This window comes from Pelodiscus sinensis, chromosome 4 (genome assembly GCF_052426305.1).
Source record: "Pelodiscus sinensis isolate ZL-2025 chromosome 4, ASM5242630v1, whole genome shotgun sequence".
Taxonomy (NCBI): domain Eukaryota; kingdom Metazoa; phylum Chordata; order Testudines; family Trionychidae; genus Pelodiscus; species Pelodiscus sinensis.
In genome coordinates this window covers 82757990-82776297 of record NC_143055.1, presented here as the reverse complement: position 1 = coordinate 82776297, position 18308 = coordinate 82757990, and the positions used below count along the sequence as shown (strand labels likewise).

Genomic DNA, 18308 nt, shown 5'->3' with positions numbered 1-18308 from the left:
AAACATATTAAACATGAAGCTATTGCCTAGACAAATCTACCAATCTACTTCAATACAAACAGTGAAATACTATAGATGCCTGCCCGTTTTATTATCCTAACCACACATACATGCAAAAGCCCCAATCCCCAGTTGGTGTAAATTGACCTAGCAATTTACATAACAGTGCTATTTTATGTGTTTAGCGAAAGAAACAGCTATGCATCTCCTGATTCAAAAGGATCTTCTCACAATTGGTTTTCAACAACAAGCTTGTGACTGTTAGACTTTGCCTACATTGCTGGCTTTTGCCGGCAGAGTATGCAAATGAAGCACTGATTAGCATTTTATCCTGCTTCATTTGCATAATCTAGTCAAGCCATTTTTGCGCAAGGGGTTTTTGTGCAAAAACAAGCAGTGTGGACATTTCCTTTTTGCGCAAGAACCCCTTTTTGCACAAGATCCTTATTCCTTATTGTAAGAGGCTCAGCCATACAGCTGCATGTGTTCATCTTCCTGTGCTCTAGATTTCAACTCTTCTGTACAGCATCCTTGCTACTTTGGATCAAATCTTGGAAATTGGCTCATAGTCTAATTAATAAGCTTGGGAAATTTTTCAGAAAGGGTGGGGGAGAGAATGACAAGACATTCAGTCCTAATATGCCATTTTCAACAGACAGTTGTGTTGCTGCTGCATGATGTAGTATGAGCAGATGTGAGCCATGTGGAATTTTAGCCTTGTGGATTCTCACACACAGAGCCAAAACTACAAATGCTTTCTATAGGGAAACTCACAGGGGATGAGTACAGAAAGAGTCCTCCTTCTGAAGATCCAGAGCACCAGCAAAATTACTCTGAAACTACTATTGCATTCTGTAATGAGTAAAAAAGTTGCTCTTTTTGTTTTTGCACTTCCTTCTCCCCCTGCGAAGGTTTGCAGCCAATGCATTCACATAACAAAGCCACCAGCTGCGGGTCACATCGCGCCTCAAGCATACTCCTCTGCTGTCATGGAAAGTGACCACTCTACTCTGAGGCATTCAGAGCCTATTTCGATTGACTTTGCAATGATATCATCACAGCAATAAGGTGCTTTTGTCCCCCCAATCATTAAGCACAATGCTATCAGAAATCTAAGATGCCCATTCTACTTCTTTTCCCTTCCCAGCATTCCACTTCAGAGAACAGCAGCTACATAGCTCTATACCAAGGTGCCCAGAGATCCTCCATAAGGGGTCTCTCACTCTCACCACCACAACATAGCTTTTAAATTTGTACCTAGATATCCATATCCATCAATTCCATCTACTATGGGCTGCACCCAGGTTGACTTTGAAACAGCTACAGTGTTCTGCTTTGAACCAGCAGGAGGAAATATTGTGAAAGCCAATTCGAGCGCGTGATACTTCTTGATGGTTTTGACTTCAGAAGCGAAACCTGGGAACAAATAGAGAACATTTATATACAGAGCCCTACAACTACACTTGAAATACTGATACATACATGCATTCACATTGAAATTAATGGTCATTGCATATGGATATTTGGTTTCATCACATACTTTGGGGTGATTTCATACCCTAAATTGCACTACTGAGCCTCTTCAGGCTGAATCATTGAAGTACCATAAGCGAAGGGATTAATGCATGTGATTTCACCATCATGGTAAAAAGGTATATAATTTGGATAGATTCAGATTAAAATTATCTCTGTTCTATATAATGCTTAATGGCAACATTAGGATTCTTCATAGAAATATTTTATTAGTAGTATTCTAATAATTAAATTGGTATTATGTCCAGAAACTTATTCACTAATGATATTCATTAGTAGATAGTAGGTTTCCTAACTGCAATATTAATATGCAGGACTGAGATTTCAAAGGGGATGAAAATCATTGAGGGCCGGGTGCATAACTCATTTTGGCCCCTTTCGAAGTCCCAAGGTATCTGCTTTCTCTGAATTTATAATGAAAAGCACTACCTCAAGTTTCAGTTTGTACATTATTTTAGAGCATGAAAGATTAACTACAACTTCATGCAGTTACTCTCTTCAATAATGATTTAAAATGAGTGGTTGTTGATATGAAATAAGAACAAAATGAAATAACACTGACATCTAAAAGTCCAACAGGGTTTGATCCTGTAACTGTGTAATGTATGTACTTCTGTTGAAATCAACAGGAATAGGTACTTGTAAATGGAGGCACCCACCTCTTACAATCTCCCCCTGGTTGTGTGTGTGTATATGTGTGCCTGCAATTTTTTCTCAGCTTCTTGGCTCATGGTACCCCCTGTTGGCAGCTGCTCTTGTCAAGCAGGTCTTTGGTGACTCAGCTCTCTGACTGATTCACAAACAGTCCATATGCAAACCAACCAACCCATGCTGATGTATAAGTCTAAAATGTCCTACAGTCTTCTGTGAACTCGGTCCTTTAATAGTCCAAGTGGGACTATCATGGTACCTTTCCATTGGCAATGTCTCTTTAGCTGTCCTTGGGCTCCAGTCCTCAGTCTGATCAACAGGGCTTCTCTCAGGCTATGTCTACACTGTGGGGGAAGAAGGGGAAGTTCAGAAAAAAATACGCCAATTGTGAACCACAATTTGCGTACCTTTTCCCCTTTGTTTTTTCAAAAGGGGCTTTTCTGACATTTGGCCCATTGTGACGAGGTGGCAGGTACTGAAGGGGAGAACCCCGTACCCCACACTATCCCAGTGTTCTACGCCGGTGCCGAGACATGCATGCAGCTGAGCCGGGGGTGCTCAGCAGCCGCCGCTCGCGCCTGCACTGGGGTGCCTAGTAACCCCAAGCCAGCGGGTGGCAGAGCGCATGTGCCGGCGTCCTTTGAGATGGGCTCTGGCTTTGAAAAGAGAAGCCCCAGAGGTAAGGAGGAGCATCGAGCAAGGGCAAGGGAGTTCGCCCCGAGGGAGGACCATGGATGAGCTGACGTGGAAGGGAAACGTCACCCCGAGCCAGGGGGTATGGTGAGCATTGGGTGGCTCCGTGAGCCAGCGTGGGAGGGGAGGAAGCAGCTCAGGACAAGGCAGTGAAGGAGCCTGGGGGCCGGTGAGTTGAAGCTCAGTCCGCAGGCCGAGCAGGACGCTGGTGCTCCTCTTCGTAGGGTCCTGGGCTTCTTAGGGTCCTACCCTCCCTGCATGCAAGGGTCTATGGACTGCTGAGACTGTTCTGGGCAGTTACTGGTGGGGGAACTACCCAAGACTGGTGCTTGGTCAGGGGAGGGGCCAGCACAAGGGTCCTCTCAACCCACCCTGGCACGAACTTGTCACAGCCATCTACACGGGGCCACATGTGGGAAAAACCTCCTCTTTTGGAACATCCCTTATTCCTCATAAAAATGAGTAATACAGGGATGCTGAAAGAACGCACCCACTTTTTCAGAAACTATTTTGAAAAAGCAGACGGGTTCCCTGGATGTGGCAGAGTTTTTCTAGGATACCAGAGGATGAAGGTATCCCAGAAAAACTCTGCTATCTAGACGTAGCCTTAGTACCCTGGCTGGACAGTTTATGCACAAAGATTACAGCTCTGGGATGAAGTGGCACCTCCAGAGCTTCCTCCTGGGAGGATCCTTGCCGGCTCTTTAGTCATCTGACCCCAGCTCTCCAGCTCAGTCAGCCTCAGTTCAGCCCCCATCTGGGGTGGGAGGTAACAGGTCCAAAGAGAGTCTTTCCTGGGCCTGTAATCTCCTTTCTCTCAGAGCACAGTCAAGGGATGGAGAGGAGAGTCAGACCCTCTCACTACTCCAAGTCCCTGCCCAGTAGCAGCCACCTGTCTTCAACTGTATGTCCCATCTTAACTGAGTCCTGGTAGTCATCCAGAAGCTATACTCTTGCTTCCCTGGTCCATGTCAGCAAATACCTGCTTTAGCTGCTGCAGACTCTGCAGCCAGCCAAGGGCACCTCTTATTCTCTCTCCGCCCCCTCTTCCACCCTAGTTTAGTCACAGCACTCTCAAGAGAAAGAATGGCTTTAGTATTCACATTAGGAAGGGCTACAGTGATCCTTAGCCAGGGGCACATGTACCTTTGGGGGGCACAGAGGCCTTCCAGGAGGTACATCAACTCATCTAAATATTTGCCTGGTTTTACAACATGCTACATGAACAGCACGGGTAGTACAAACTATAATTTCATACAATGACTTGTTTATGCTACTAGATATACATGTTGAGAAGTCCTGTGGCACCTTATAGATTAACAGATTTATTGGAGAATAAGCTTTCATGGACAAAGACCCACTTTGTCAGATGCATCCTCATGGGTCTTTGCTCACAAAAGCTTATGCTCCAATAAATCTGTTAGTCTATAAGGTGCCACAGGACATCTAGTTGTTTTTGCAGATTCAGACTAATACGGCTACCCTTCTGATAGATATACACCCTGTGCACTGAAGCGTAAGTACAATATTTATATTCCAAAAAATGTATGTTATAATTATATGATAAAAATGAGAAAATATCTGGTAAAAAGGAGAAAAAAGCTGTTTTTCAGTAACAGTGTGCTGTGCTCCATATACTGCAAGGGATATTTTATTCTCCTTGCCAGTTTAGGGTGTGTCTAAACTACATCCCTCTTTCGACAAAGGGATGTAAATTAGACACTTCGAAATTGCAAATGAAGCCGGGATTTGAATGTCCTGCACTTCATTTGCATAAAAAAGCACTATTTTGAAAGTGAAACCACAGTCTAGATGTGGTTCTTTTGAAAATAGAAGCCTTTTTCGAAAGATCCTGTAAACCTGACCTAGACTGCAGTTTCACTTTCAAAATAGCGCTTTCTCGAAAGAGCGCCATGACACGGTTATGCAAATGAAGCACAGGAAATTCAAATCCCAGCTTCATTTGCAATTTCAAAGTGTCTAATTTACATCCCTCTGTCGAAAGAAGAATGTATAGAATCATAAAACCATAGAGTTGGAAGAGACCTCAGAAGGTCATCAAGTCCAGCCCCCTGCTCTAGGCAGGTCCAATCCCAACTAAATCAACCCAGCCAGGGCTTTGTCAAGCCAAGACTTAAACACCTCTAGGGATGGAGACTCCACTACTTCCCTAGGTAACCCATTCCAGTGCTTCACTACCCTCCTAGTGAAATAGTTTTTCCTAATATCCAACCTGGACCTCTCCCACCACAACTTGAGACCATTGCTCCTTGTTCTGCCATCTGTCACTACTGAGAACAGCCTCTCTCCATCCTCTTTGGAACCTCCCTTCAGGAAGTTGAAGGCTGCTATCAAATCCTCCCTCACTCTTCGCTTCTTCAGACTAACAGACCCAACTCCCTCAGCCTCTCCTCATAAGTCATATGCTCCATCCCCCTAATCATTTTGGTTGCCCTCCACTGGACCCTCTCCAATGCGTCCACATCCCTTTTGTAGTGGGGGGCCCAGAACTGGACACAATACTTCAGATATGGCCTCACCAGAGCCGAATAAAGGGGAATAATGACATCTCTGGATCTGCTGGCAATGCTCCTCATAATGCAACCTAATATGCCATTAGCCTTCTTGGCTGCAAGGGCACACTGTTGACTCATATCCAACTTCTCATCCACTGTAACCCCCAGGTCCTTTTCTGGTGAACTACTACTTAAGTGGTTGGTCCCCAGCTTGTCAAAATGTAGTCTAGATGTACCCTTAGTCTCCACTCACAGCCCACCTCCAAGACTATCAATTGTGGCAATATTGGACTTTTAAGTGTGAATGTCTTTGGCATTTCATTTCACTGCATAGCTATCCACCATGAACAACTTTTGTTTGCTAGCAATCTGAGTTATTTTGAAACCAGGATTAGAGGCAAAAGGATCTGTATCTGGTTAACGAACTCCAAGGTATCACAGCTCTCAAATCTGAATTTTTAAAATTTGTTGTCACAGTTCAGTAAAATCACTTCATGTTGCATTCATTTGCTTCAATATGAAATAAGTGAATGTCACACTTTTTTGTCATGCCATTTTTATTTAACAAATTATTTTCTATTCGTTAGTAAAAAAAATTATAAACAAGGCAGTTCATTTATCAAAATGAAAAATGTTCTACTCCTTGAACAAGGAAAGGGGAGTCTAAATAGACTGTCCCTGTTCCTAAATTAATGGAACTATCTTACATGTAATATTTTTCCTTAAGCATTAATGTAAGCACTTCATGATCATTAATGAAGAAATAGAGGAACAGGAGTTACAGTTGAAGGGCAAAACTGCTAAGAAAGCATCTCAGAGGGATGTCACTGACTGATAGGATCTAGGAAAATAAATGTAAGGATCATTGATCTCTGATATCATAATTAAATGCCTATAGTACATGACAAGGAAAAAGGACAAAAGCGTTTATTAAAACTTGACTAAGAACATGACCTGCTGGACTAACCAAAAACATATACTGAGAACCCATGCAAAGGGTTGCAGTCAACAAACACAATTTTAAAATATATTAATAACTTAAGAAACAACCTTTCATAAAAATTCCTGGTTATTGTTTACAAACTCCTTTGTATACAACAATCCAAAATTTGATCTGTGGCCAGATAATCCGCTGGTGTAAACTGTCACAGCTCCAAGGACTTCAATAAACCTACCACAATTTATGCCCGCAGAGGATCTGCCCACAAGAGTCATTTGTAACAGCACTGGCAGATTGTATTTTTTCACTCCAGTGAACATCAACATATTAAACATATAGATAACCTGAATTCTGGGATGTTTACTCATTTTTAATACAGGCTAGAACTCCCTGATCCGGAACTCTCAGGACCTGACTGGTTCCAGGAGGGATTTTGCCGGACAAGGGGAGATCATTTCTGGCCCCCCTGCTGCTGGCCCCACTCCCTATCCTGTCACCCCACCCAGCTTCCCAGCTTCCCAGTGCAACCCAGCGAGGTCACATGCCAAGCATCCTGACTCCCCCTACCCCCACAGCTCAGCTGAGCTGTGTGCTGGGCTCCCTAGCTCCCACACTCCCCACCCCAGCAGTACTGCACCTTTCTGGATCCCTCTGTAGCCCAACTAAGCTGCACACTGGGCCCTGCCCTCTGCAGCGCACCAGGCTCCCCCCCACCCCAGTGCTCCAAGCTCTCTCACTTCCCGCAGCATGCCAGGATAGTGCGCCAGGACTCTCTGATCCTGGAACATCCATAGTCCTGCAGGATCACAGATGTTGCCAGACCAGAAAATCCCAGTTTATAGAAGTGTGACCTGTATAGTGAAAACAAAATGCTAAAATTTCAGGCTATTTTGGCAGTCCTCATCATGTCCCAGTATAAACATTTAAAAATATTGTAGCATATAAAGTGATCCATGAAGACTATCAGTTCCCATCCAGACCTGTTAATACCTACTTCTCCCACACAGCTACAACTTTCTAAAAAATATGGGAGAACAGGACTATCCAGGGAAAGCTGAATAAGGAATGCAAAAAACTGATCTGGTAATATAGACCACATTTATTGTAACAGAAAAAAAATAATTTGCTAAAATTAAACTAGTAACAGTAGTATGAATGTTACTGTGTATTATTACTGAAAACTAACAAAGCCCAGCCAGGATCCCAGATCTGGAAAAATGACAAAACATTACTAATTTTAAAGGAAAGGAAAAAACAAATAGCAGGGGAATTACAGAACAGGACATTCAAATTCCAATTGCTAGCTAGCAGAATAGTCAATCTGTAAGCAACTCCCAGAGCTTGAGGAAAGGTGATAAACAGTAGGCATTTGGATTGGCAGAGACAAAACATGTCTGTTATATATACCAGCTTGCATGAGTCACCTGCTCAGTTCCATCACTAGCATTCACCACCTTCACACAATGCAACTTCCCCAAAGGCACTCCCAATTTGTGTTGGGAAATACAATACCCAGCACTTCTCAGACAGTAAGATGAATGATCCACTCTTCCATTGCCTTATTGCCTACAGGTTCTGGGGATGGCAAACTTAATTCTTGTAATGTCCCTTCACACCATTAATACTGTAAACAACATTAGATCCATCGCTCTGCATCTGTTAACTGAAGGCATAGCACACTAAAAGTTGACACCATATAGCAGAAGACTAAAATGGATTTATGCATGCACATAAGAATATTTTTAGCTTATAATTGCAGCAGTTATACAAATAATTTATTACAAATTGCCTGTTTATTACACCAAACATTCTGATTTCTATTGGTTCAGGCAGCTAAAATGATTCTTTCGCTGTCAGGAAGTTATCCAGGGAAGCCACACTGGTAACTATTTATGCGCTCAGGCTTTTCAAGTTGTAAAAAAAACACAACAAAAAAACATTCCCTTTGTTCTCTCCAGGATGTGGAGACCAGGAAACCATATTCTTCTCTAATCAAACATCTAAATGCTTGGCACAAATGAGTTCATTAGGAAATCTATAATTGGATTCCCTGACCATTCTGTTCCTAAAGCTCTTTGATAAATAATAGGTTAATTAAATTATTCCCACTATACTGGTAATAAATTTCCATTTTTTTCATGTTCAATGAAACAACACACTTTCTACATCTTTATAAGTAAAGATTGCTCTTTCAGGCAGCCCAGCAGTTAAACTGTTTTTTGTTTTGAAAGCCATTTTTTAATTTGAAGCCAGAAAGGTAATGCCAGTCTTTCATTTCTTTCTTTGAAAAGAACAAATTAAATTACTCTTCTTGTTAATTGCCCATGTTTTGTTTTCTGTCATGGCAGGAAAATAATTGTATATGGCATAAGGAAAAACTGCATATAGCATATCAATATAGAACAAAGAAAACTTATAGGCAAATTCACATACACCTGAACTTTAATAGGAATACACTTTGGTTAAGAATCTGCCTGCCTCTTTGCTGATATACGTAAGAGGTAGGGTAGAAGGCACAGGAAGCTCCTCCTGATCTCTTGCATATTCATAGAGAAAGCAGTCAGAATGTTGATGCTTGTGATTATTAGTGAAGGCAACACAGACTAGTTCAGTCACAAGCACCCCATGTTCCGGAGGGAACGTGACTAAGACCAGAGGTTAGTGGCTATTGCCTATACTCACCAGCATCAGCTGGTGTTTGGAGGCTGGTGCTAGGAGAAAAGCTACACCTCTAAAAAGGTACAGGATCAGCTTCTGAGTTCTCTCCTACTTTGTCTGCTCTAGCACTTTGCAGGTAGAATCACACCACTGCTGCTGCTGCTGCCGCCGCCGCAGTAAGACCTGTATACCCACCACTTTCGTCCTGACTGTAGAATCCACAATAGAATCTTTTATTTAGTTTGATGACAACAAAACATGTTTAGTGGACAAAGGGAAGACGTGACATTTTGGACAGTGGAGGCAGTGTCACGTAGTGGATGGGCCACTGTACAATGGCTCAGAAGGACCTGGATTCTATTAATAACACTGCCACTAGCCTAGTTCAGCCTCCATGGTCTGGACTCCGATAGTCTGGTATGATATATGATCCGGCATCCTTGTGCATGCTCCTGAGCTGGAGCACTCATGGGGAAAAGCCAGCCTTCCACTGAACGACTCCTCCTCCGCCCTCCCAGAGCTTCTAGTGAGCTACAATCTCAGGGCAGGAGGAAAGGGGAGAAGTGGTAACAGGGGATTTTCAGGGGGAAGAGGCAGGGTTGCTATAGAACCCCATGGCCGGGGACCAAGAGTGGACTCCTGCAGCTGGTGGCGGAGACTAGGATTAGTGGCGGGGGCTGGTGGTGGAGATGTGCTCCTGGAGTTCCGTATCCATCCTGCCTCTTCTCCCAAGTGTCCCCTCTGCTCAGGCAATGGCAGCCCCTCTGCAGCTGCCAGAGTGGAGCCCCACAGCCAGTGGCAGCAGAGGGGTTGGCACTGAGTGGAGACTTCAGGGGGTGCTCAGGGGAAGAGGCAGGGTGGCTTCAAAGCCCTGTGATTGGGGTCTGGGAGCACAGCCTGGTTGACATGGGGGCTTGGTGCACTCCACTGGACTGTGCTCCTAGCCCCTAACCATGGGGCTCTATAGCCATCCGGCTTCTTCCTCAAAGCACACCCCTTCCCCAGCCTCCACTTACTCAATGCTGACCTGGAATGTCTGGCAAATTCCTTAGTTCGGAGCTAGTCGGGTCCCAAGGTTGCTGCACCAGCAAGTTACAACTGTACTGGGTGACTTCAGGTGGATCACTTCCCCTCTCTGTGCCTGATTCCCCATATGTAAATGAGGGTAATAATAGCTGCATCATTTATAAAGTGCTTTGAGATCTACTGATGAAAAGTGGCATTGATGAGCCAGATATTATAGGGCTTAAATTCTGCTTCAGTGACAGCCTCTAGTTCAACCTTATAAACCCCTTTTGAACTCAGTAGGACAGCATTATAAACCATCTTGAATCTTCGACAGAAATAATAAACGAAGATTCACTAAAGACAAATGTAACATGATTCACATAAGCAGAGAGAATCAAATTCACAAGTATAGAATGGAGGAGTACTAACTAGTCTGTACCAACACAAAAAGGGATATGGGGGTTGCACTGGAAGACAAAGCCAACTCCAAGCCCCAAAATGTTGAGTTAGGTTCTGTTAATATATTATATGTAAATTAAGAGAAGTAATTATGGTAAAATGGGCTGTAATTGCTTTAAAAACACTTTCATTATATGCATGCTTTGTACGATCAGAGGGAAAATATTTTGATAGTAATTACCTAAATTTAATTCAACTTAATGGTGTGCTATTAGCTGGGGTGGGTAAGAAAAAAAAATTAATTTGAGCTACTTTTTCTGAAACGCAGAAATTGCAAAATATACTATAACTGGACATAGGAATTACCCATTTTACAGGATTATTAGCTACTCCAGCTGGATTGACCACAAATTAAGTACTATTCAGCACAACACTTCAGCACATACATAACTTTGAACTACACACTGAAGGCCAATTGACTTTAGTGGTACTTTAGCACGTACTTAGGTGTTTTGCTGAATAGCATGTGCTACCTTGGATTACTGAATTGGGGCTTACAAGTAAGTCTATTAAAGTCAATGGAACAATTTACAATGTATATCATGAGGCACCTGTGTAAATTTCTGCAAGATTGAACCTGATAGGACAACAGACCACACCCAAAAGAACTTTAGGAGGAGACTTTAAAAAGCACCCAAGGATTTAGAAGTACAAGCCCCACTGAAAACATGCTCCTAACCTGCAGAGAGGCTTTTTTTTTTAAATCTCTTCCTTAATTTTCTAAGACAGGTAGCCATGTTAGTCTGTAACTTTAAAAAAAACCTACAAGTAGTCCTGTAGTACCTTAGAGACTAATAATTTAACAATTTTTTTATATTATATATATAGATATATAAGAGAGAGAATCATGAGGTTTCATGAACAAAACCCACTTCCTCAGATGAGAGACTTTATTATATTATATTATATTATATTATATTATATTATATTATATTATATTATATTATATTATATTATATTATATTATATTATATTATATTATATTATATTATATTATATTATATTATATTATATTATATTATATTATATTATATTGATTTCTGATCAAACAAAAATCACATTTAATTTGTGACCTATCCTTTTCTACTAAGACCTAATCTGAACATAGCAGGCACCTGAAGAAGATTGGTCAATATACAGAGGTAATCATTTTGTTTTTTATTAATATTATCTATATTTGTGTATATTGTCTTTCAAAACAGCATTGGACCAAAATATATTTGTTTGTATTCATTACCTCCTGGTAAATCAGATATAGATTTTTTTTTCTTACAAAAGACTCAAATTTATGCTACCGTGAAATTAACTAGTTTCTGTAATTTAGTTTAAAGAGTTTACCTACTCCTGCTGTTCTGTAGTCAATAAAATTATCTAAGCATTATTCACAGAGCATTCATGGTTAGCTTCTATTTGAAAGACAACCGCGATGGGAAAAAAAATCAAGCCAACTTAGTTCTAAAAATTTATGATTACTAATAATACAATTATGATAATATAAGATTTTTTCAAAGGAAACAAAAGTTATGTTCATATACTTGATCTTATGTTCACTATTAAATAAAATACTGGTTTTTTCTTCTCCAATAACTAAATTACTATTATGTCATTTCATATTTTTGTTTTGTAAGCAGCTCAGAAACTTGTCTTAATATGTTTATTAATATGTTTCTGCAGCAATATGCCAAATATTATTGTGGACTTCCTACTGTGTAGACATATTTATCCACATATATTTTAATTTGTTAACAGAGCCAACATGATATGGAATCAGTGAGAAGTATTAGGAATGAGTGAGTAGTTTGCACTCGTGGGGAGTGATGTGATATATGAAAGAAAGCATAGAGTCAAATGAGTCGACCTGACCATAGAGTGAGTATTGACAGAAATTCCATCCTTGAACAATAAGACAATAAGGCTATGTCTACATGGCAGAGTAATTTCAGAATAACTGACTGTTACGCCTCTATCCCTGAGGCAGGGGGAAAAGGGGGGGGGGGCCCCCCTTACTAACTAGCTAGACGCCGGACACGATCTGTTTTCTCAATTGCGAGCTTTTAATTCTAATATACTCGCCGCGTTGCCAATCCCGCACAACACGACCGTGGTGCCAATGACCACCCTCTTGGGGGAGGGTGAGAGGGAGGGGGTCCGGGCCCGCCCTCACTCCGGACCCCGACCCAGGGCCCTAAAGCCAGGACACTCGTCCTAGCCAATGACGGGGGGGGGTTTGCGAACCCTAAACTCCCCCGCACTCGGGTTCCACAGCCCAGCCCTGGGTCACTTCTCCCTCTTCTCCCAAGTCCCTCCTTCCTCCTCACTGGCCCCCGGGGTTCTACCTCACCCAGGGGCGCCAGTATCCGCTGCCCCCCGGTCCTCCGGGCCTCTCCCAGTCTCCCGGTCCTCCCCCTTTCTGGACGGGCGGCCCGGCGTTTAAACTTCCCGCCTGGCGCCGGGGGATGACGTCTCCCCCGACGTCCTTCGTGTGCGCCGCCCGATCCCGTCGCGGGGATGACGTCAGGCCCCGCGTAGGCCTAAACAGGCGCCGCTCCCCTGGGCGGCGTCCGCCGGCCGTCCCGAACCGCGTCTCACGGCGGTCGGGGTGAGCTCGTGCCGCGGTCGGCTCCGAGAGTGGCGGGGCCGCCCCGCCACACACCTTCCCCCTCAAGTCCGAGTCTCTCCTTACCGGCCCGCCCTCTAATGTTTCATCTATTCGTGACAGGCAGTCCGCATTCCCGTTCGCGGCTCCTGCCCGGTGTGTCACCTGGAATTGGTACGGTTGCAGGCTCAGGTACCACCTTAATACCCGTGGGTTGGTCTCCTTCATCGTCTGCATCCACTGAAGTGGCGCGTGGTCCGTCACCACGGTAAATTTCCCCCCTGTGCGGTGCTTGGGGCTCCGCGCCTCTGGCCGAAGGTACAGTCCATCATAGGGCAGTCCCGTTTGTAATGGCCCTCTTGGCCGCATTGGTAACACGCCCCTCTGGGCGCCCCCTCCGGTGGTGGAACCCCTGGTCCGGTCTCGGTTGCCCGGTCGACCTTCGGCTCCGTTGGGGGTCGGCTCCATCGTGGCGCCAGTCTCCTCTCCGGTAGGGGTCCTAAGGGGCCTCTCCGGCCCTCTCCACTCCGTAGGGGTGCGGCTGGTTTCGCCGGGGGTGGCTCACCCTTTCTGGGTTCTCGTGGCGGCCCGCTGGGGGGTCTTCCCTCTATTCCCTCCGCGGCCAAGAAGTGCTCCATCAGAGTCACGGCTTCGTCTAGGGTTTCGGGGAGATGGTGACGTACCCACAGTTGCCCTTCCGTGGGGAGTATCCGAATGTATTGTTCTAGGATGACCATGTCGGCCACCTGTGTCCCCGTCTTACTTTCGGGTTCCAGCCACCGCATACCCGCCTCCTTCACCCTTTGGGCCACCGCTCGCGGCCGCTCCAGTAGGTCATACCTGGCCTCCCGGAACCTCCGTCGGTGGGTCTCTGGGGTTACGCCTAACTGGTCGAGGACTGCTTCTTTTACTTTATAGTAACATAAGGCGTCTCGTGCCGACATCCCGCGGTAGGCCAGCTGGGCGGGTCCGGACAGGTATGGTGCCAACAAGGTTGCCCAATGTTCCTGTGGCCACCGGGCCGCTGTGGCCACCCGCTCGAAGGTGACCAAGAAGGCTTCCGGGTCGTCGTCCGGTCCCAGCTTTGTCAATCGTATGGGTAGTCGGGCTCCACTGTCCTCGTCCGCTCCCGGCGTTCCGGCCACAGTCCCCATGGTAGCTCCCCGCGGCTCCCTGGCCGCCTGCTCCTGACGTTCTTGCAACTGGTTCAGCAACTGCTGCAGGGCCTGCATCTGCTGTTGCTGTTGCACCTTTTGCGTCTCGGTCCACCATTCTATGATCCGGTTGGGTTCCATTTCGGCGAAGAGTTAAACCTTCGTTAATACCGCTTACCGTCCCCCCTAGGCCCCTGTTTCAGGGCCCCGTGCCCACATTCTCCACCACGTGTTACGCCTCTATCCCTGAGGCAGGGGGAAAAAGGGGGGGGTCCCCCCCTTACTAACTAGCTAGACGCCGGACACGATCTGTTTTCTCAATTGCGAGCTTTTAATTCTAATATACTCGCCGCGTTGCCGATCCCGCACAACACGACCGTGGTGCCAATGACCACCCTCTTGGGGGAGGGTGAGAGGGAGGGGGTCCGGGCCCGCCCTCACTCCGGACCCCGACCCAGGGCTCTAAAGCCAGGACACTCGTCCTAGCCAATGACGGGGGGGGTTTGCGAACCCTAAACTCCCCCGCACTCGGGTTCCACAGCCCAGCCCTGGGTCACTTCTCCCTCTTCTCCCAAGTCCCTCCTTCCTCCTCACTGGCCCCCGGGGTTCTACCTCACCCAGGGGCGCCAGTATCCGCTGCCCCCCGGTCCTCCGGGCCTCTCCCAGTCTCCCGGTCCTCCCCCTTTCTGGACGGGCGGCCCAGCGTTTAAACTTCCCGCCTGGCGCCGGGGGATGACGTCTCCCCCGACGTCCTTTGTGTGCGCCGCCCGATCCCGTCGCGGGGATGACGTCAGGCCCCGCGTAGGCCTAAACAGGCGCCGCTCCCCTGGGCGGCGTCTGCCGGCCGTCCCGAACCGCGTCTCGCGGCGGTCGGGGTGAACTCGTGCCGCGGTCGGCTCCGAGAGTGGCGGGGCCGCCCCGCCACACTGACATTATTCCAAAATAACATAGTCTGCATCTACATAGCAAGCAGTTATTTCAACATAATGTTGAAATAATGTCAAGCTGGAGGACTTTTTACTCTGACTTCTGTAACCCTCATTTTACGAGGAGTAAGGGAAGGTGGAGGAAGAGTGCTCTAACTCGGATTTCCTGCTGTCTCTGTTCTGTGCATAAACCACTTACTACTCCCTCTCTTCACTTCCTCCCCCCCCCCCCCTTATATCCCATCAGCCTCTCTCCTAGTAAGAGATTCTCTGATTAATGGCTTTTCTGGTGCATCTCTTGTTAGTTCTTTATGCTGCCACAGTACCAAGTCTGTGTCCTGGCAGCACTTTGCTAAGAACATTTAGCTCAGTGAACATCAGTCTACTCACTAAGCCTACATGTCCAAACAGGACTGAAGGGTGCCATGGCAGTCCCACATGCATTTCCTGCTCAACCAAGAAAGAGTTAAAGAGAAAATCCCTCAAGAACCACCACCAAGCAGCCTGTAAGGAATATGGGACTATCCCTTTGGAAAACAGGAAGATCCCTGGGTATAGTGGTTCCCCAGTCCTCAGAGTGTATCAAGCAATCAAGCCTGTGCTCAGCATGGCATGGGGAGGATAAAACTTTGCACTAGAGGTCTTTTGCATCTGGTTTGTGCAGACCTAGGATCCCAGCAAGAGGGAACGTCTGGAAAGGAAGAGGCTGCGTGTATACAGGGTAGGATATAGTTGGTCTTGCTTCTTGCCCAGCTTTGCAGTGTCACCCCCACACCAGACACAAAGGTGCTCCACAAACACCCCACCCAGCGTGACTTGCTCTCCGGGGAGCCTCTGTGCGGGCAGAGGTAGAGCGGTGGGAGGACGGGTATCAGCACCAGATGTGCGGCGGTTCTTATGAATTGGGACAACTAGGTCAGAGGAGCACTCCATAGCCAGATGTGGGGATTTGAGCCTGTTGCTGCTCAGAGCTCTGTGGGACAGTATTCCCTGTGCACAAAGCCCATGGCAGCTGCGCCCCTTTCCCCACGCTGGCGATCTGTCTGACCAGGACCCTCTTCCCTCCCACCATGCAGGGCTCACCCTCTCCCAGGGCAGTGCAGCCCGGCACTGGTGAGGACCCGCACCTAAAGGCCTCCCCCACCCTCCAGGAGCACATGGCGCTTTTAAGCAAAACACCCCGATCTCAATGTAGGGGCAGAGCTGAAGAGGCTTGGCGCGTTCCCACCCCCCAGGCCAATTAGAGTCTGGGGGCAGGGGAGTGGCAGGGCCTCCACGGGTCAAATCCACCCGGTTGGTGGGCCAGATCCAGCTTGCGGAGGCCCTTTTGCCCACCCCTGATATATGGCAATTATTCAATAAAATGAATAATATTTGAAGTTGAAATCCTACAAGTTTAAAACTGTTTTTTTACCTCCCTTTTGCAAGTACATTAATAAAAAACTCTATTACATATATTTAATTTCTTGAACTTTCCTATAAGTGTAATCTACGCAAAATGACTTTGCCAGGTAAACAACAGGCATCACCTGCAAGTATAATATGTTTGAGAATTTGAGTGTCTGTCTGTCTGCCCATGACTCTCTTTGTTCAAGATGCAGCTTTTTCATATCCTAACTTAAAGCAAGGGGTGGTGTGGTTTTGCCAGAACAATGGGATATGCATGGAATGAGATAGATATACTCCAGAATGACCACAGAGGGGCAGCAAGCATATCCACCCCCATGTCCCTGATTGCCCCGGAGAGCCAAGGAGCATCTGCTGGCCTAGCAGCACAGCCCCTGCAACCCTGTCTGGATCCAGGAGAAGTCCCCACTGCCTCGACAGTCCTGGAGAGCTGTGGAGCAGGTGGTGGCCAGACAGCATAGCTCCAGCCACTCTAGGCAAGCCTTGAGGAGCAGCGGCCATCTGCCCCCAGCCCTTGCCCTGATCCCCCCTCTCCTTACTCTGACTCCTGCACCCCCACACACTCTCCTGTGTCTCCCACACCTCTCAACCCTCTGCCCTGACTCCTGCATCCCCTCCCCCTGCCCTAAGTCCTCTATTAAGCATAAACCACCACAATTACTATTTTTCAGGATATTACTCAATAGAAGAGGCATGTACTCAGCACATCTTTTAAACACTGTATTCCAAAAGAAGGGCAAACTGAGGAAGTGAAGATAATAACAAGCAGAGATATGATAAAGGGAGACAACTGGATATAGTTATTGGGAACTCCTGGCAAACTGCATGCATCCAACAATATGAGTTTTAATACAGCCAAATGTAAAGTTATCCATCTAGGAATAAAGAACACAGGCCATATTTCCAATATGGGCATTCTATCCTGGAAATAGTGATCCTGTAAAGGACAAGGGGATGATGGTAGATAGTGACCTGAACAATGCAAGGCTCTGGTCAAAAGGGGCTAATGCTACTCTTGGATGTATAAACAGGAATTTGGAGGATGAGTAAAGAGTTTACATTATCTACTTGGAAGTCATGCAATAGATACAGAATACAACAGTCAGTTCACAGTTCAAAATTCAAGAAGGGTTTTGATAAACTGAAGAGGGCTTAGAGAAGAGCCACAAGAATGATTAAAGGATTAGAAACCTTGCCTTACTGCGAGAGAGACAATCTATTTAATTTAACAAAGAGAAGGTTAAGAGGACGCAGTTTGTAAGTACCTACATGGCAACAAAAATCTTTACTCTCTTTATCTAGCACACAATTACAACAAAATCCAGGGGCTGAAAGTCCAAGCTAGAACAAGTCAGACTGGAAATACGGTTAAAATTTTTCATAGTGAGGCTAATTAACCACTGGAACAACATACCAAGAATTATGGTGGATTCTCTATTGCTGGAAATTTTAAAATCAAGATTGGATTTTATGTGAGTATTTTGTGAAATATGGTCTAATTGAAGCAGGAATTAATTCAGATAAGTTGTATGGCATCAGTTATACAGGAGGTCAGACTAGATTATCATAGTGGTCCTTTTTCACCTCATAATCAATGAATCTATAAAAATATATGTACTTTATGAAATTTGCACTTTAATCTATTCACATGGCTAAAATCTAAACTTAATGTACTTTTTAAATGTGCTTAACTCAAATACAAACTTTCACATTGCAGGCTATGAGATGGTTGGCAAAGATATGCTATAAAATATGCTATAAACAAGC

At 45.5% G+C, this 18308-nt stretch overlaps 1 protein-coding gene across 8 annotated transcripts in view; it reads right to left on the bottom strand.

Moving 5' to 3' along the window:
• IQCM (IQ motif containing M) overlaps nucleotides 1–18308 on the bottom strand; it is a 166479-nt gene that overhangs the window by 32588 nt on the left and 115583 nt on the right. For 7 of the 8 annotated variants that reach the window (XM_025185501.3, XM_025185499.3, XM_025185513.3 and 4 more), the window contains one exon: nucleotides 1258–1416. The exons of the other annotated variant lie outside the window; for it this stretch is intronic. In XM_025185501.3, the coding sequence (XP_025041286.1) occupies nucleotides 1258–1416 (159 nt within the window). The remainder of the gene's footprint in view (nucleotides 1–1257; nucleotides 1417–18308) is intronic. 8 annotated transcript variants of the gene reach the window in all.